The 19,555-nt window shown below is 47.9% G+C and overlaps 1 protein-coding gene across 1 annotated transcript in view; it reads left to right on the top strand.

Annotated features, from left to right (window-relative positions):
* Positions 1-500: 500 nt before the first annotated feature.
* PARP6 (poly(ADP-ribose) polymerase family member 6) overlaps positions 501-19,555 on the top strand; it is a 36,438-nt gene continuing 17,383 nt past the window's right edge. The window contains exons 1-9 of the mRNA XM_055002525.1: positions 501-555; positions 9,122-9,367; positions 10,992-11,069; positions 11,733-11,827; positions 15,291-15,351; positions 15,980-16,070; positions 17,040-17,106; positions 17,847-17,996; positions 18,242-18,419. Of these exons, the coding sequence (XP_054858500.1) occupies positions 9,365-9,367; positions 10,992-11,069; positions 11,733-11,827; positions 15,291-15,351; positions 15,980-16,070; positions 17,040-17,106; positions 17,847-17,996; positions 18,242-18,419 (723 nt within the window). The 5' untranslated portion in view covers positions 501-555; positions 9,122-9,364. The remainder of the gene's footprint in view (positions 556-9,121; positions 9,368-10,991; positions 11,070-11,732; positions 11,828-15,290; positions 15,352-15,979; positions 16,071-17,039; positions 17,107-17,846; positions 17,997-18,241; positions 18,420-19,555) is intronic.

Genomic DNA, 19,555 nt, shown 5'->3' on the forward strand with positions numbered 1-19,555 from the left:
CTTGCATGTAGAAATCTGTAGAGCTCGAAGCTTGCATGCTTAGCCCGTTGAGGAGCTCTACAGAGCTCGAAAGCATGCACGAAGAGCTCTGTGGAACTCCAAAGCCTGCACACTTAGCCTGATGAAGAGTTCTGTGGACCTCGAAAGCTTGCACAGGTTTGGACCACCGCGGTTGCTTCTCCGAAAAGGTGTGGCGCGGAGGGGGGGGGGAGGCGTGTGGGCCGACCCGGCTGCGCAACTTCTCCTGCTTCAGCCCCCGCCTCCCCCCCCGCCCCGTGCCAGGCGCGCGCCCGCCTCTCCCCCTCCTCAGCCCTCTCGGAGCCGCCAGCAGCCGGGAATCACATGATGCCAGCCCGGCGCCGCACTGAGCATGGGCGAAGCCATCCGGGCCGCCGCGCTCCTGCCTGAGCACAACAAAGCCAGCCGGCGACGGGGCTTTTGTTCCGCGGCCGCCCGCCCCGCGCCCCGGGCCCTCGTGCGCGCCGCCGGGGCTGCCGCCTCGCCTCGCCTGCCCCGGAGCGCCGCGCCCCGCCAGGCCCTGCGCCCGCGACTGCCGTGAGTCTGGCCGGGGAGGGAGAAGCGCCTGCCCGGGGAGGGACCCGCGGCCGCGCCGCCGCTTGCGGAGGTCGCAGAGGCAGAACTGCGCGGCGGGGCCGGAGGGCCGCCCGGCTGGAGGGCGCTGCAAAGGACGGGGCCTGGTCGGGCTTTGCAGGGTCCTTCCCCCAAAGCCGCCGCGTGTTTGTTCGGGACCGACTGGATCCTTGAACCCAGGGGTGTCGGGGGGTGCCCCGGCAGTCTGCTGCTGGTTGCCCCCTGGCGAAGCCCACAGTGACAACCGGGCCGGGCCCGGGGGAGAGGCAAGGCGGTCGGGAGGGCCAACAGGTGGTCTCTGCGCCTCCCAGCCCGCTTCGTGCGCCGTTCCTGGGTGCGCCTTTACGCACACGAGGAGGCCTTCCTGCTCCATGACATGTGGGAAAGCCTCTCTCTGTTGAGCTGCAATTATCCCTCCGGTTTCTCGTCTCCATTCCCTTCTCCCCTCCTGCTCCCTAGACAAGGTTGCCAACCTGCAGGTGGGGCCCGGAGATCTCCCGGAATTACAACCCATGTCCAGGCTACAGAGATCAGCTCCTCTGGAGGAAATGGCACCTGGGGGGGGGGGCTGGATAGCATCAGATCCCTCCTCAGGTCTCTCCCCTCCCCAAGGTCCACGCTCTGCAAAGTCCACTTCTGCATCTCTAGGAATTTCTCAGATTGGATTTGGGCAACCCTAGAGGGTTAGAAGGCAGTGTGGACAGGTCCCCCGATGGCTTCTCCAGGTATCCTGGTGGTACAGGAAGGCCCTGCACTGTAGCTGCTCCAGCATCAGGTAAAGGAAGGCCTCCGATTCTTCCTCAAGGCTGGAAAGGAAAGCAGGCCATGGATATTTAGAGTGCCTTGTGTGTGTGCAGATAGACAGAGAGGCAGCCTCAGGGGTGCAGAAATGGCTTAGAGCCCCGCACCGGCAAAGGCCACCACTTGTGCAGTTCTCAAGGAGAGCAAATAGTCAGCTTGCATCTGTATTTTTCTGACTAGATCAGCTGCAACAGAAAATAGCTTCAGCTTACTTTCCTGAATTGGTAACTCGAGATGACAGTTCTAAGGGACAGGTTATACATTCAGCAGAATTAGGCCGGATGCTTTTCCTGGACTGTACCAGATTGAACTGCAGGGGGAGAGGGGGAATTGCTTGCTGGAATGCTCCTTTGTGAACAAAATTCTCCCTGCAGCACATTAAAAGCCTGAATGGCTAAGGGAAGGCTAGGCCAAACCTTTCTCCTTCACATGCATTTTAGAAGGGGAGGGGATTCAAGCACAACCCTGCCTTGCAGCCTGAAGTGGTACAGTCCAGGACAAAGTTTTGTGGTTGGACTCTGTTGAGTGTATAAAGTGGCTCTAAGAACTGCAAGAAGAAAATGCAATTAAAAGGAAAACATGACAATCACACAAAACCTCATGCTGTGCAGGTTTTACTCCAGTGGCTGGCTTGTTCAGTGGTCACAGGTTGTGAGTGGTGAGCTAGGAGCCAAAGGCCCTTTGGCTCACATCTTTGGCTGTGCCCAGATTTTATACCGTCCGACAGGAAGAAGACAGAAACCCCGGTGAGAGGAGGTGAAGCCGGCAAGGTGGTCCCTGGCAATTCCCCTCCCTTTTTGACTTGGGAGTTCCTTGGTTGTTGTCTGGCCCTTTGCATTGCTCTCTTTTAAAAAGAAATTAAACGTTGCATGAGATTATTTTTTTAAAATCCTGTTTTCCTCTGTGCTTTTTCATTGGTGTGTTTTCATGGTCATTGATAATAGGTCAGCACAGTAGCTTTTGGATGTTTGGGGAACAGGAGACTGAATGAATCAAAGAGTAATCAGACTAGCCCACAGGACCTATGTCCCCCAGATGTAGCCAGGGTGTAGCATCTGCATGCCAAGTTGCACCCTAGTTAGGATGTTGCTGGACAGGGGATGAGGGAGGGGGGCTCTTATATTTTATCTCTGGCCAAGTTGGGTAGACTGGGCTTAGTCTAAGCATTTCTGTGGTATGGTATTCATGATTTCGTTGCCCCTGTGGAGGTGACTTATGAAGCTGGGTGAAACGAGTGGAGACGAGAGATTTGCCTGGTTTTCAAAAGGGCAGAACTGCGCTTCTTGCCACTGTTATGCTAACAGGTATCTGACAGTCCTGGGAAACCGCTCTGGTCCCAGCCTCTCTTTCCTTGGGGGAAGAATGAAGTAATAAAGAGCCGATCTCCTAAACCTTTGTGTAAACTCTCTCACCACCTCCTGTTGCTCAGCTAAACAGGCTTTTCTCTCCATATGAATCGAGAGCTGATTCATAGATGCTTATGCATTAATAATGTAGTCTTGATCATTCACAATTTTCCCCTTGACTTTGGTAAGGTTGAGAGTTTTCCTTCCTTTCCCTGCTTGCTGTTTATCTTAAAGGGGAAGCAGACATAATTTTGTTGGCCTGTCCCTACAGTCAGTTGTTCTCTGTCTGAACCGATACACCTTCTGATTTGAATAGATCGAGCTGCTTCTGAAAACAGCAGATCAAGAAGTGCTTTAAGAATGGATAGCCATGCTCGTCTGTCTGTAGCAGTAGAAAAGAGCAAGAGTCCAGTAGCACCTATAAGACTAACAAAATTTGTGGTAGGGTATGAGCTTTCGTGAGCCACAGCTCACTTCTTCACCTTATAGGCGCTACTGGACACTTGCTCTTTAAGAATCCCTGTTTGTGGGAAAGACCCCATTGGCTAAATCACCTGAATTTGGACATCGATGAGACCAAAGCTGTCTTAAAACAGGACATCTTCAATCTCTGTTGTGTATAGTGAGAAGGGATGTGTGTGTGTGGGTACGTGTGTACAGGCTTTAGGATTTCAGACCCATTTGTCACAAACAGGTTTTTTTTTTGTTTCTTTTTTGTGACATCTGCCCGTATCTTGGCTGTGCAAGCAAATACTTAAATTCTGGGCAAAGTTCCAGGTTGGAGTTGATCATACACCAAGATGTTGTGCTGGATACATGTGAGTCATGTATGATAATTACCCACGAGGAATGACTTTGTTTTCCAACTGCAGTATTTTCTGGATTTAATGAGGAAAGGGAGTCCCTATCTGGCCCCCTTTTGTTCAGTTCTGTTTATAAGCAGCAAGGCCTGCTCTTAACTACACAACTTTCCTAATTTCCAATGGCTGTTGTTTGTTTTGTCCTAGAGGGTGTTCTGGAGCAATCCCATAAAGCTGTCAACAAGGAATTAAGAATTTGTCGTCTGCTACAGGCGGAGGATGGGGAATTGTTGTGACCTAGGCTGCTGATGGTGTTCATGCAAACCCTGAATTAATCAGGGTACAAAGAGCGATCTTTAGCATTGCTAATCTGCTGGGAGAGTTCCTTCTTTCCCCACATTTTTAAAATCAAAAAGAGTCCAGTAGCACCTTTAAGACTAACCAATTTTATTGTAGCATAAGCTTTCGAGAATCACAGTTCTCTTCGTCAGATGCATGGAGGGCAGAAAGAAACTGGTCAAATATAGAGGAGGAGAGAGGAGGAGAGGAGGGATGTAAACAACTCCTTTGATATGGAGACTAACACGGCTAACTCCTCTGGATCAGATTTTTAAAATCTCCATTCTAAAGGATGGAGAAACCCTAGAGGTCTTTTAGGGATGCTTGACAAATGAAGAGTGCCTTCAGATATATATTGTTGGAGCTGTTGCACTGCTGTGGAAATGAAATTACAGTGTTGTATGGAGATGAACAATTATTTGCTGTGGCTACCTCTTTGTAGCACAAGCTGGCTATGTACAGGGCTGATTGGCTGCGGCCTGTGGCATCACAAAGCCCCACCCCATCCTCAAGGTAGTTTGGCAGATTTTAAAAATGAATTTCCTTTTTTTAAAAAAATGAAGTTATAGAGGTTTTTAAAAATTGGTAGTCCACCTGATGGTTTTGGGTAATTGCAGAGCAGGTAATTGAAAGCAGCGGTTGTATGGTTAAGTTTGCCTTTATTATGAAGGTGCAGGAACACAAGAAAAAAATCTAGCAAGTTCTCTTTAAACTTAATTCTGAATGTGCCCATATTAGTTTGTACGGTTGCTGTAAATACACCGCTCCTTTTCCAGGCATCTCTGCGCTGATTCATTTTTCACAATGGTGTACTAGGCTGTTTTCACACCTATTTTTTCCCAAACAAAAATAGTTAACTGTGGCAGTAAAGTGCTTTTCTTCTGTGTGGTTTTGAGCGCCGCTTTATTTGGGATTTTGCTTTTGTTTTTGGATTTTGCTGTGGACCAGTAGGGCTATTTACATTTATTTTGTTTACGCTCCTCAAGTAGTTTTTTCCTCCCTGCAACAATCCAGCAGTAAACAGACAATTCAATTTTAGAAACGGGTAGATTGGCCCTTTAATTTACTGGGAAATTCCCTGGTGGGCTGCTACCAGGGCCTTTTTTTCTGGGGAAAGAGGTGGTGGAACTCCGTGGTGGAACTCAGGACCACACAATGATGTCACTTTGGGTCAGCTGGAACAAGGGGGGGGGAGTATTTTAAAGTTTAAATCACCCTCTGAAAACATGGTCACATGGCCGGTGGCCCCACCCCCTGCTCTCCAGACAGAGGGGAGTTTAGATTGCCCTCCGCACCAGAGTGGCGATGAGCTCCAGAGTGCCGGAGCGGCGCAGAGGGCAATATAAACCCCCCTCTGTCTGGAGATCAGGGGGCGGGGCCACCAGCCAGGTGACCATTTTCAAGAGGTGCTGGAACTCCGTTCCACTGTGTTCCCGCTGAAAAAAAGCCCTGGCTGCCACCATGGAGGTCAAATGAGGTCAACACTGGAGGGACTGCTCTGTTCTCATCAGATCCATTGAGAAGTTCATCAATGACTATGATGAATGAATAGAACCTCAACAGCCAGGGGCAGTCAGCCTCTGAATGCCAGTCTTAGAAGACAACATCGGGGGAGTTCTTGGGCTCTATGCCCTGTTGGTTGGCCCTCCAAGCTCTCTGATGTGGAACTGGAGGCTGTCGAAGGTGGACCAGTGGGCTGACCCAGTGAGGCTTTTCTTTTGTCCTTAGGTTCTAATGCTCTGCTTGTACTCAAACAGAAACGGTGAGAAGGGGTGGGAACTTAACTATCTCCTCTTCCTGTGCTGTTGCCAACTGAGCTTGCAGTGGTTGCTTGGCTCAGACACATCGACCTGCCTTTCTTCTAGGGATCGGCAGCTGTGACGTCCTTGCTTTTTCAGGCAGGCAAGCAAATAATGGGCAGTGGATCTAAAGAAATTCGCTCCAATTGATACAGCCACAATTGCTGGGCCCTCCTTAGGCTGTAGGGCCTGGGCAGCTGCCCCGCAGTGCCTACCCCTGCTGCCAGCCCTTCTACAGGAGCTGAACAAATCTCCTCTGGCGTAGTCCTCATTTTGAACTGGGCAGCCTGGAATCTGGGACTTTCTGGAAGGGAAACTTCAAAGAAGCCCTTGGAAGGAAACAGATGTAACCTCAGATGACCGTTTGGCAGCAACCGATGTCTGAAGCTGGCTGGCAAGAAAGGAAGCAAGAGAGTTACTTGAGAGACTGGACAGTGCAATCCTGTGGGGAGTTATGCTAATATAAACCTATCAATTTCCATGGGCTTAGACTGGAGTAACTCCATACAGGATTGCCCTGTGGGATACACAGCTAAGAATGCTGGACTCCTAAATATTTGGGCTTTATCTTTTTTATCAATTCTGTTTAAAGGCAGTCACTTTATGTACAAGATCTTAAACAAATAAGTAAAACCTATGTAATTTTACTATGTGCCCACTGCAACATTTGCTAGTTGCCCCCAGTGGAAAATTACAACAAGGAACTCCTGCGCGCACAGCTGTGACCTGCGTGCCGTGTAGCAGTACAAGGAAGTTTGACAAAAAGGGATCTCTGCTAACCAAGCTGTAGGTTTGAAGTGACAGCTCTGAGATGCTGGAATGGGATGAAATGAAGGCAGGTGGTGTGTGGGTTTGCAAACACCTACAAGGATGCGAGGCTTCAGGAAAGATGTGCAGTTCTGTCCTAGGTGGTATAATAGCTAGAGTAGGGGTACTCGCTCCACATTCACGGAGAGCCACGTGTACAGTTACAATTAACCAAAAGAGCCACATCTACGTCCAGCCCTGGCATGAGTCTTGCAACTCAGGTAGGCCCACAGCTTACCCAGTCCTCTGGCAGTGGCTCTTTCTAGGTGGACAACCAAAAGCTCCACGAACTGAGGGCCTTGCCCACTGTCCTGAAATGCAGGACGGGTGCCACATTAGGGAAGATCCACAGGTGGCATGTCAAAGAACCACGCGTGGCTCTTGAGCCACTGCGCAGCTATAACTGGGCTAGCGTGTCAGGCTGGGATCTGAGGAACTGTGGTTAAAACCCCTGCTTTTCATGAATCACTCTCTCTTAGCCTAATCTGAGTTGCCAATCCCAGTTTGGGAAATTCCTGGAGATTTGGGGTGAAGCCTGAGGATGATGGTGTTTGGGGAGCGGAGGAAGCCCAGCAGGCATGCAGAGTCATAGAGTCCACCCTCTAAAGTTGCTGTTTCCTCTAAGGGTTCTCTGTAGATTGGAGATCAATTGTAGTTCCAGGAGAACTCCGGGTCCTACCTGGAGGTTGGCAACCCCACCTTCTGCAGGAGATTAATACTTAATTAGCAGAGTGTAGCAGAAATTGTGCACTGGAATTAATGAGAACAGGCATACACTCCAGTTTAGCTCGGTAAGAATACTTTACTTCACAGGGGATAAAAATAGGGTTACATTTGTAGAAAATAGGAAATTGCTAGCTGATTACATCATTGCTAGTGGAAGGTGGTCCTAAGACTGAGATTGCTAGTAGAAGGTGGTCCTAAGACTTAGTTCCCCAAGTTTCCCCCCTCTATAGAACTATAGACATTTGGGAATGGCTTTTCCCCATTTTAATATTCCTTCCCTGTCTGGACATGTCTCTTAATTAATAGATACAGCGCGGAAACCTTGCACAGGGTGGGGAAAATTCTTGTCAATTACAGAGATGTCTCCCCGGTTTATTTTAAATTAAAGCAATTCTAGTATTGATTGCTGCCTTTTCAAAGAAGAAAAAAAGCACAGGCACACACAGACACAGACACACACACATAGACACACACACAGTGAAATTAATAGTTTCCCCCAACCTTGTATTTTACAATTGAGAGTGGGTTTTAGTGAAATTTGCATGGCTTTGTAGCAGGGGGAGGGCACTGATAGTTGTGGACTGGAGGAAGGTGGGAGAGGGAATACAGAAAAGGGGGGTTAGGCCATGTCAGCTGTATCTGAATGCACAAGGCAGTATGGGCCAAGATCCAGAGCAAACAAATGGAAGAATGGCTTCTCCTGCGCTAGGCAGAGGGAGTGAGAAAATAATAATCTGACAAGGGTTTTAGAGCATTAATTGAAGAGACCAGCCAGGGAAGGTTTCCAATGATCTTTCAATGCTTGAAAATGCATGTATGATTTTGGCTTCCATCCTCGCTGAGCCATAAAGCCGCCAGGGCAAGCCTTACCCTCCGTTCCTCATCAGGAATATTAATGACTTGCCTGGAACGGGTTTTATGAGGAATAAAAAGGGAAACGAGTCCTGTAAAGCATTCTACCAACTGCTGTAGGAATGATTAATTCCTGCATTGTGCCTTGTTTTGAAGGTGCCTATTTACTTCATTTATTCCTCAATGGGGTCCCAAAGCAGCTGACATTGTTCTTCTCTACTCCATTTTATTCTCACAATGACCTTGTGAGGTAGGTTAGGTTGAGAGGGTATAACTGGCCCAAGATCCCCCAGCACGCTTCCACAGCAGAGTGGGGATTCGAACCTGGATCTTCCAGATCCTAATCCAATACTCTTAACTGTTGGATCTCTAAATAATCATATGAATATGAGATTAGTAATGATAATGCAGCCATGGTCAAAATAACCCATGTGCTGATGGGGTTTGCTGGTTTTTGAAGGAAAAAACTTCCATTGCTTAAGTCAATTCTTGTTTCCCCTGGGCCCGTGAATCGAATTTTTAAAGATCCTGTATTGTGTTTAATATACATTTGACTTTTTCTTTCTTGCACGAACAACAGTCCCTTTCATGCTCTTTGACAGGTCCAATTTGTGTCTCAAAATGTTAGAATCTCTTTATTTACACACCTCCCTTTTAGCTCTAACAGATCCCAAGGCACTTTATAATTAAAACTGTTCAGGCCTCAAAAGGAAATCTCTGAGATAAAAGACAGGAAGGATAGCTAAACAGCAGAAGGGATTAATCAAAATAAAATTGTCCGAAGTAAAATTGATCACTGTCAACCAACATGCTTGCCTGTAAGAAATCCATATCCTATTCTCATTTTTTATAAAGGTTTATATATATGAGATCAAGGTGTGTGGATATCTTTCACTTTTGATTGTGATTAAAAGCATTTTGGCTGTAGGATTCGCTCGTTCTAGGTGGGTAGCGGATGAACAACGCTGCTGCCGTTATTTGCGCTCCTGTCTTGAATTCTGTATTTACTATAGGTTTGAATTGAAATGCCAAAAAATGTCTTGGGTTTCCCTTTCGGCAGGCAGCATTTCCGACGGCCAATGATCAGGCCGCTGCATGGCGTTGACGTCACCCTCAGCCTTCTAGAGGACAGTGACTCGGTTGCCAGGGCGACAGAAGAACATACTCCCTAAGCTGACTCTCCGCCCTGACATCGAGGCCCTCCGCTGCCTGGATGTCTGTCTTGCAGCTCTCTGGCTGGCTGGTAGCATGGAGTGCCGAGGCCCAGCCCTGAAGAAGGAGCAGCTGTGAATCCACTAAACAAATGGTAAGTGCCAAGAGGGAGGATCTGGGGGCTCGGAATCTGCTGGGAGAGCCAGAGAAGCTGTCCTTCCCTGGGAAGCAGCGGTGGACGTATGTGTGCTAACTGGATCAAATATCCAGAGCCAAAAAGATGGATTTGATGTGCTGTCTTGGAAACAGGGAATCATCCGTCATGCTCTGCTCAAGTATTGAATGTGGGAATAAGGGGGGACAATGAAGTATCCCGTCAATGTCAACTTTGGATTCCTGGATCTGAATAACTAGCACTGTAGTTTGATGCTTGAAATCCGGCCCCTGCATCGCCCACAGAAGTAAACATGCAGGATTGGTTAATGTGGATTTGTTTCCTGGTACTATTTTGACAATCTTGGAAACAGGAGTTTGAAAAGGGGGTAAAGAAGGGTGGATTTCCTCTCTCCTTATCTGTTTGGTGCATGCTTGATGGCGCTATGTTTACGGATTTGTCGGCACAGGTATGGTAACTTCTGCAATAATGATTATGGTATTTCCTGGTGTGATATTATGTATGTGGCATGCATGCGCCACGGAAGGGTAGGAAAACGTTGCTCCTTTACTGTCCTTTAATTGTCCTGGGGGTAGATACAAAGCAGTGATTAACATGAATGAAGTGGTTACTAGCAGTTTTCTAGCAATCTGGAACTTGTGGCGAACTTGTCAGGATCAGAAGGAAGGGATATCACGATGTAGGCACTACAGAAACTATTCCCATACATGTTTTCTTCCCTGTTGTGACTGTGTGAGCTGTGTAAATCCGAGCCATGTTTAAACCTTGTGTTTTTGAGGCTGGCCTGCCTGTTGTAGATGTGCATATGGGTCTTCAGGAAAGTTCTGTAGCTCTTGACATTCTGATATTTCACTGAGTGTGTTTCAGTTCCACAAGGGAAGCAGCCGCAAAAGGGGGAAAGGGTGAATCAGCAGATAATGTAAGTGATAGGCGTGTTGACCAACCAGCAGAGTATATCAATGTTGCCACGAAACAAATTTCTGTGCTCTTTATTTTGCCCTGTCAAGGAAGGCTTGTCAGATCCTAAAGAAGCAGGACCAGTGCTGCCATTTTCTTAACGATGCTAAACCAACAAGAGAGCGCATTAATCTCTCACAAATTCCAGACACTGAGATGCATGATTAAATACAACTCTGCTTAATGTCTGTGCAGTGTGGCTATTTTTTCATAGCATCTGGAATTTATTTGCTGAGATGAATGAGGGATGGAATTCAAAAGGATGGGACGCTTCTCAGATACGGATGGACCAAGAACATTTGAAACCAGAGGGACAGGATTTAATAATAATACTTTGCAATGATAAAAGTGCATTTCAAGTATTCAAAACATAGCTGAGATTTAGAACTCAGGACTTCTTAGCTGCAGCAGCCACTATACAACAAGAGCTCACAAACAGAGTTGTACTGGAGCAGACCAGAAACTGAATCGGGGAAAAGATGCTCCACTTTCTCTGAACCTGTAGCCAGTACTGTCTTCACGTTTGACCCAAAGCTTTTCTTTTCATTAGCAAGGACTAGCAACTTTTAAAATAAATTATACAAATCTTTCCATGTGGCAATGCCAATCGTGGACATCCTTCTGTCGTCCATTTCTTGTCTTGTAGGACATCAAAGGCCAGTACTGGACCGATGATGATTCTGATGGAGACAACGAGTCGGAAGAGTTCCTGTACGGAGTACAGGTGAGGCGCTAATGTCTCTGGAGTGGAAAGATAGTGTGGTATTGACTTGCTCAGCCATGGCAGGATGGTGTAAAATTTTCTTCGGAGCTCTGGGGCAAGCAACGTAGATGTTCCTTTGTGCAGTCAAAACTCAAATTGAATGCACCTGATTTGTTAGTATCGTTATACTCCGTCCAAATATAGAAGTTTGAGGCATTTAGAAACAATCAGAGGCCTTTAATCCTTGGCATTCTAGTGTTTCACTGAGATTTCAGTCCAATGAAGGAAGCAGGAGAGGGCAAATCTCTAGATAATGTAAGTGATAGGCACTTTGACCAACCAGCAGAGTATATCAGTGTCACCACCAAAGTGAATTGAACTAATATGTTTCTGTGCTCTTTGTTGCTGTCAGTCATTGCACTGTAAAGGAGGGCTTATTGGATCTTAAAAACAGCAGGATCATTGCTGTCATATCTCTGCCCATGAAGAATACTTTCTCATGTGCAGACTATGCCTTTAAGGGTTTCTGTTGCAATTGTAGCTGCTACTGGAAGACTGAGCTCTGTGCAAGGGGGTGTCTGGGTTCTGGGCAGGTTTATTCTCCTGAGGTCAGACTGAGCCCTTCAATACGTAATTCTGTGAGGGTCCTGTATCCCTGCAGCAGTTTTGTGTGTGTTTCTGCAGGGGACCTGTGCAGCGGACCTGTATCGCCACCCGCAGTTGGATGCGGACATTGAAGCGGTGAAGGAACTGTACAGTGAGAATTCTGTGTCTGTCCGGTAGGTACTGGGGTCTAACCTTGGGAATCACTCAGGCAGCTGGCCAAGGCTGGTTTGGTTTCCTGTTCCTTGTGGCATTGTCATTGCCTTGGAGTTTCTTAAGGGGCCCATCTCCAAGGGTCCAATGACCCACAATGTTGGAGTTGGCACTGGGAAGCCCAGTATGGATCAGGGCTGCTGCAGTGCCAGGGGAAAAGGTTGAACGTTGCTTCCTCTCCATGATAATTTGCCGGCTGAAAATGCCCCTTCCTCAGCTGCTCTCGGCCATACTACGGGGAAGAAGTGGTACCTGTATTATACTGGGGAGGGGCTGTAGCTCAGTGGAAGAGCCTCTGATTTGCATGCAGAAGGTCTCAGGTTCGATCCCTGGCATTGGGAAAAAAGATCACGTAGTGGCTGACGTGAAAGATCTCTGCCTGAGACCCCGAGGAGCTGCTGCTAGCCCGAGCAGACGAGACTGAATCGATGGACTAACGGTCTGATTCAGGACCAGGCAGCTTCATGTATGTTCATGCGTGTCTGATATTTTTCCTCCGATTGGAATTTTATAATTCTGTTGGCGGGAGAGGTGTTCTCACTTGGGGGAAGAATAGCAGGGAGATAGAGCTCTACTCCCCCGTCGTCAGTGTGGAACCCAATCCATATTGGAGCCAGTAGCCTTCCTTTCCCACTTCTTACCTTTGCTGGCCCTTTTCTTTCCAACCTGCTTCCCTTCTGAGATCAGAAGGTTGGGCTTGCAGTTAAGTCTTTCTCATACGCTTTCAGTCCCACTCTTCTTTTGAGGAGTAAAGAGTGGTGGTGTAGGTATGTTTTAAATATTTTTTTTATCCCCACAGCCACCCTGTGAGGTAGGCAAGTCTGAGAGAGAGAGAGAGAGAGAGATTGTCCCTAGATTACCTGGTGAGCAAAGTGGGGATTTTAACTTTTGGGCCCTAGACGAACACCTTAGCTGCTCTGCCACACTGGTATTCACTTCAAGCAATGAATGGTGTCGGTATCTCTGTCTCTCCTCCTCTCCAGTGAGGCAAGGCCATGATGGGGCAAGGCAATATTCATCATATTAGTTTCAAAAAATTGATTCCCCCCCCTTCCACTTTATATCTGAATGGAGGTAAAAAGTAGGTAAAGGTAGTCCCCTGTGCAAACACCGAGTCATTACTGACCCATAGGGGGACATCACATCACAGCGTTTTCTTGGCAGACTTTTTTGTTATGGGGTGGTTTGCCATTGCCTTCCCCAGTCATCTGTACTTTACCTCCAGGAAACTGGGTACTCATTTTACCGACCTCAGAAGGATGGAAGGCTGAGTCAGCCTTGAGCCGGCTACCTGAACCCGGCTTCCACCGGGATCGAACTCAGGTCGTGAGCAGAGCTTGGGCTGCAGTACTGCAGCCTACCACTCTGCGCCACGGGGCTCTTATATCTGAATGGAGCAGACGCATAAATAAACACACATTGCTGATATGAATATACATATGAGGTTGCCTTGCTCCACTTAATTTGGCCCTAAGTATATGGGGATGAGAAATACAACTCTACTTAATGTATGTGCAGTGTGTACTGAAAGCTGCAATCATAGCATGGTAGTGGTGGAAAGTGTCGTCAAGTCACAGCTGGCTTATGGCAACCCCTGCTGGGGTTTTCAAGGCAAGAGACCTAACAGAGGTGGCTTGCCCTTGCCTGCCTTTGCCTAGCGACCCTGAGGTCTCCCATCCAGTTACTGTCCAAGGCCAACCCTGCTTAGCTTCTCATATCTGATATGATGAGGTTCGCTTGTGCTATCCAAGTCAGGGCAGTCATAGCAAGCTTGGGTACCTCTGAAACCCAGTCAAATGTTGACCCCTTTGCAGCTAAGTAAATTTCACTAGACCTCAGAACACCCAAACTTGTATTGCTAGTGTTTGGGGGGTTTCCCCCTTTGTAAATAGCATCTCTTAATTCGGACTGAGGCCGTGGCATGTGCTGGAGAGTTTTTAAGCCTGGGAGCTGGGCTTGTCCTCGACGGTGATGGGGTGTGCCTTGCTGAGAGCGAACCAGCCCTGGAGGATTCTTTCCTAACACCAGGGGCGTGGAGAGGCTCAAAACGGAACCCGGAACCTTATGGACTGCCACTCCTTCCCTGTAGTTCTGGGCTTGATGCAAATGGAAAGCTCCGCTGTGCAGTGCAACTTCCTTTGTTCAGTTGCATCGAAAAGCGGAGATGACAAAATGTGGAGAATTTCTTTGGGATTAGAGTGTTTGGGAAAACATCCTGGCTGTTGAATAAAAAAGCTGCTTGAGTCCTCTGGTAGGAAAAGAGCCCTTCCTTTCCCATCTAAATACAGTTGCACTGAAAGAGCCGTGCAGTCTTTTTCAGGGGCGTTGCTCCGTCTTCCGCAAAGAGCCCTTTCCCAACCATGTGTGTGTTTGCATTGGTGAGCTGCTCCTAGCCTGGGGCAAATTACTTCTCCTTCTGCCTTCTGGAGCAGAAACGCCAATTAGCAAGAGCAGCCACGGCAGAAAGCTTGTGCCTGCAGAGATAAGCTGCAGGTGGCTTGCAGCTAGTGCATGAAAGCCGAGCCTAACGGGCCACGCGCGTTCCCCTCGCAGTTGAATGCACAGCTGTGTTGGCCACCCCAAACGGATATATCTGAACAGAAAGTCCTGTGCACTGGGACTGTGGCCTGAAACCGGGCAGGAACCCTGAGAAAGAGGTATTCATTTAAATAAAAACTAGATATGATGTATCTTACAGTTGAGGGATGGCTCTCTGTGAACCAACATGTCTTTATGCTGCAAATACAGGCTTGGAAAGACTTTGAATGTGCAAACAAGCATATGAAAGTATCTGAAGGGCTTTGGAGAGCCACGTGGCAGAGGCTGCAAAGACAGGCTGGCGGTACGGCCCCTTGCAACCCCTACCAAAAGTTAGCCGAAAAGGGTTGGTTTTTTAAGGGCTCAGGATGCAGGAGGAGAGGCCGTGTGGCCCACCTGAAGTTCCCAATCCCTGGCTTTTAGACCAGAAGGGGAGAGAGTTTCATGAGATGGATCCATGATTTCCTACACCAGGAATACAGCGAGAGCTTGGGATCAGCATGGGCAGCATAAAAGTTCAGAGAAGTCCGACACATGCATCTAACTCCCACAGCTGATGAAGGATAGCTGCATGACCCAAGCCGGCTGCAGCTGTCCCTACAGACTCCTCAATGGAAGGTTTCCGTCTCTCTTAGTAAGGGATTGGTCAGAGCGGAAGTTGTCAGCTAATTCCTATTTTGGGGGGACAAAGACATTTCAGCGACAGTTCTTCTCTATGTAAGACACCACGAAGCTGGGCTTGTTCTGTGGCAAGTTGTGTTTACTATATTTGGTAGGATTATGCTGTTCTGGAATAAGGGCATATAAGGCCTTGATGGGGAACCTTCTTCCTTCTGATCTCATTCATCTCATTCTTTCTCTCACTGGTCTTTCTCCTTTCCTCCACAGAGAATATGGGACCATTGACGACGTGGATATTGACCTGCATATCAACATAGGCTTTCTAGATGTGAGTAATAGGCATGTGCTAGCATGTGTGTGGAGGGAGGGGGTTAAATGGGTAGCATGCATGCTTGTACTCACTCCTCCTTCCGAGTGTTTGTAGCCTAGAATTTCGAGAGATTCTCACCTCTGCTGCCACTAGGAAAGCTCGTTCTTCTTAACTGGCTGGGAACTTGCTTGGCAATTTCCACGGGGCAGCAACGACACTTTCCTGAGGTCGTAGCTAAGCGGTAAAGCATCTGCTTTGCATGTGGAAGGTCCCCGGTTCAGTCCCCAGCATATCCAGAGAAAAGGAGATGATGGAAAAGATCTTGACCTGAGATCCTGGGTAGGTGATAAGAGTATCTGGTTGGCATGCAGAAGGACTCAGGTACAAGTGACCTGTACAAATACATATAACCAACAATGGTGGAGACCCACAGTGGAGTGGTAGGCCCACAGAATTCACATGCCGTTAGATGTTGTGCTACAGTACTCTTTTGCCTCTTGGATTTTCCTGTCCACAGAGGAAGATCCAGGAAACAATTGATTTCAACAGTGATGCTGGGATCCTACCATAGGGACTTCTATTCTTGGTCCCCTGTCCTTCGTGGCCATTGTACATCCATGGTGACGTGACTTGGTTCTCTTTGCAGGAGGAGGTGGCAACAGCCTGGAAGGTCCTACGGACCGAGCCTATCGTCCTCCGGCTGCGTTTCTCCCTTTCCCAGTACCTGGATGGCCCCGGTGAGTCGCTCCATTTCTGGGGTGTAGCAGCTTTCTGGCCCATGGCTGCAAAGGGCGACATCAGACCTTCATCATCGTGTTTATTTTATATGAAGTGCCTCAGAGGCACAATACCAAAAGGATATTCAAAACAGAGAATCCCTGCCTCCAGGCTTATTGTATGTACATATGTGTTGTCAAGTTGCAGTCAATTTATGGCGACCCCAGAGAGGATTTCAAGGCAAGTAAGAAGCAGAGGTGGTTTGCCAGTGCCTTCCTCTGTAGAGTCTTCCTCGGTGGTCCCCCATCCAAGTAGCAATACTGCTTAGCTTCCAAGATCTGAAAATATTGGGCTATACTATGCTGCCTTCCCTCCCTCAGACAGACTTATTTTACAGTTTGGTGTAATGGTTAAGACGGCTGGACTCTAATCTGGAGAATCAGGTTTGATTCCCCACTCCCCCGCTTGAAGCCAGCTGGGTGACCTTGGGTCAGTTGCAGCTCTCTTGGAGCTCTCTCAGCCCCACCCACCTCACAGGGTGATTGTTGTGGGGATAATAATAACATACTTTGTGAACTGTTCTGCATGGGAGTTAAGTTGTCCTGAAGTGTGGTACATAAATTGAATGTTGCTGTTATTATTTATACTCCTACTTTTCTCCCCGGTTGAGGATCTCTCCTCCTCCATTTTATCCTCACAGCAACCCTATGAGGTAGGTTAAGCTGAATAAGAGTTACTGGACCAAGGTCACCCAGCGAACTTCCATAACAGAGTCGGGATTCGAACCTGCATCTCATAGCATCTGACACTAGCCATTACACCATGCTGTCTTTCAATCTAAAAAGAACGAGAAAGAAAAGGGTTAGGGATATAAAAAGACAGGAGTGGGAACTGTATAACTAAAGGGGCCAGAGGTCCAGGGACAAAATGGTATTTTTTCTCATATGTCTTAGATATATTAATGGATTTTTTTTAATCACTTTCTCCAGAACCGTCGATCGAAGTTTTCCAACCATCCAATAAGGAAGGGTTTGGACTGGGCCTACAGCTGAAGAAGTATGTGAGACCTTCTTTTTTCTCCCCCCTGTGTAATAAAGAACAATAAATACCTTAACAGGCAGGGTAGATCTGTCCCTTTTTTTCAGGAAAAGGAGGAGGCTGTTGCAATTCATGTAATTGCAGGCGAATTTGAAATCACTTTTCTCTGCAAAGAGACGGAGTATTTTTTAAAGAGAAGCAAACTCTGGTAAAATAAGATAGCAGCAAACCTTTGTAGGGAGATACTGGTTCTAAATTTGTGAGTTTGATGCTCACTCCTCAGATCTGCCCTTTCTTGTGCTTTTGGAATCCAGCAATGGGAAAAGGCAGCCCAAAGGCCATGATTTTCAATGGGCTCAGAGTAGCTTCTCTCTCTTCCTTGGCATCTTTGTGGTGAAAACAGGATATATTGTGCATTGGGCTGAAAGCCTGCTTGGTTTTCCATTGTAGTGCTGATTAGGCCAATGGTGTGTGACTTTAGTTTTCGTCTGTTGATTAAAAAGTAGCGTTCTTTTCTCTTGGATGGTCTGTTCTGTCTTGTGGTCTTTTTCTTCCCTTTGGTCATATCATCTCCCTTCGCTTCAATTCTTTGTCAGCATTACTCTTTTTCCTTCCTTCCTTCCTCCCTCCCTCCCTCCCTCCCTCCTTCCGTCCATCCTTCTTGTGATTCTGATCTATTGGGGAGCGGCCTCCAAATAAACAACAGCCTTGTTACACCGCTTTCCCCGATTTTCCGACTGCCTTCCTTTTCCCAATAGGATCCTGGGAATGTTCACATCCCAGCAATGGAAACACCTCAGCAACGATTTCCTAAAGACCCAGCAAGAAAAGCGACACAGCTGGTTCAAGGCCAGCGGCACCATCAAGAAATTCCGCGCTGGCCTCAGTATCTTCTCACCTATCCCCAAGTACGGCCGCCCTTCTCTGCTGTCTGCTCCTACGGGTGGTTTTCCTCTCCCATTTTCATTTTGTCCCTTCCTGTCACTGCTGACAAGTGGCAGAATCACTTGGCCAGTTCAAGGACCACCTTACAAGCCGCCCTGCCGCTGGGGCTCCTTGCACCAGTCACATGTTTGTTTTTGTGCAGTTCTGAGGCTGGAAGAAAGCACCTTCCTTGTCCTGTGATGAGGGACTGATTGATTTATGTTCACAGATCTCCCAGCTTCCCCGTCATCCAGGACTCCATGCTGAAGGGCAAGCTTGGCATGCCGGAGTTGCGCGTCAATCGTCTCGTGAACCGTTCCATCTCCTGTACCATGAAGAACCCCAAAGTGGAGGTCTTTGGCTACCCCCCCAGCACCCAGGCAGGTGTCGCCCCATTCAACATCCTGGTGGGTTTCTTCTCTAGCCTTGTCCCTTGGGGGCTGGCTGTGGGTTTTTGCTCAGGGACTGTCCAGGCTTTCCCTCCTGCTAGCACCAGCGGTTAGATTTGCACTCCTCAACCAGCGGGAGGAGCTATGGCTGTGTGCTGCCACATCAGCCTTGAGATTGGAGAGTCATATGTTCGAAGGTTATCCATACTAAACAAAAAACACACCCAAACTCCATGCAAGTAGAAAGCTAGCATTTCAGGGCTAGAGTCCTCCCTAGCATCCTAGATTTCTGTATGCAGGGAAGTCCTGCCACCACATCCATGGTGTTTAATTGCTGCATCACCTTACAAGGGTCCATGGGAGTGGTGGTTCATTAGTCTCCTGTGTTAGGTCATGAGAGACTTCTGGTCTCCATCAGCAAGAAGCACACCTAAGGGAAGAAATGTCCTTTAATCCCCAGAGTGTGAGATTAAAATAGCCTCTTGGTTCTGCCAGAACTCATCAGCAATGCCACTCTTTTCATATTCAAATCCCAAATATGTGGGAAGGTTAAATCCCGCTGCCTGTCTTGGGGATTCATAATCTGTGCTCATCCTTCTAAATCATTCAACATTATCCGTATGTAAGATAGACTTGGCACCGCTTAGATTTGCTGCAACCCTGAACATTATAACAGCTTCTCTATAAAGATGCTACAGGAGCTCTACTCATGTCTGGCATCGCCTTCTGGGCTACCAACAGCCAGGTGCAGACTAGCCCAGTGGCAATGCAGGCCCAGGAAGAGACCGGTGTCATTTGCTTGGGATGGGGAAAAATCCTTGAACTGGCCCACTTAAAGATCTTGCAATCCCTTATCATGCCAATGGGCAGCGAATCCAGCAACTGGGCAGCCCGTTTGTTTTACTCCCTTTATACCCCAAGTAGCTTTCTCCCCAAGCAGCTTGCATCATTCTCCATTTCATCCTCCCAGCAAACCCTGCTAGATAGATTTAGGCTGAGAGTGTGTGGCTGGCCCGAGGTCACTCAGAAAGCTTCTGTGGCAGAGGGGTTTCGAACCTGGAGTCTCCTGGATTTTAGTCCAACACAGAGTTTCTCTACATGAGACACCTCGGCGGATGTTTGTCAAGTGTAGGGGGAGACAATGTTCGCCAAGA

This window comes from Eublepharis macularius, chromosome 18 (genome assembly GCF_028583425.1).
Source record: "Eublepharis macularius isolate TG4126 chromosome 18, MPM_Emac_v1.0, whole genome shotgun sequence".
In the NCBI taxonomy this organism is placed as follows: domain Eukaryota; kingdom Metazoa; phylum Chordata; class Lepidosauria; order Squamata; family Eublepharidae; genus Eublepharis; species Eublepharis macularius.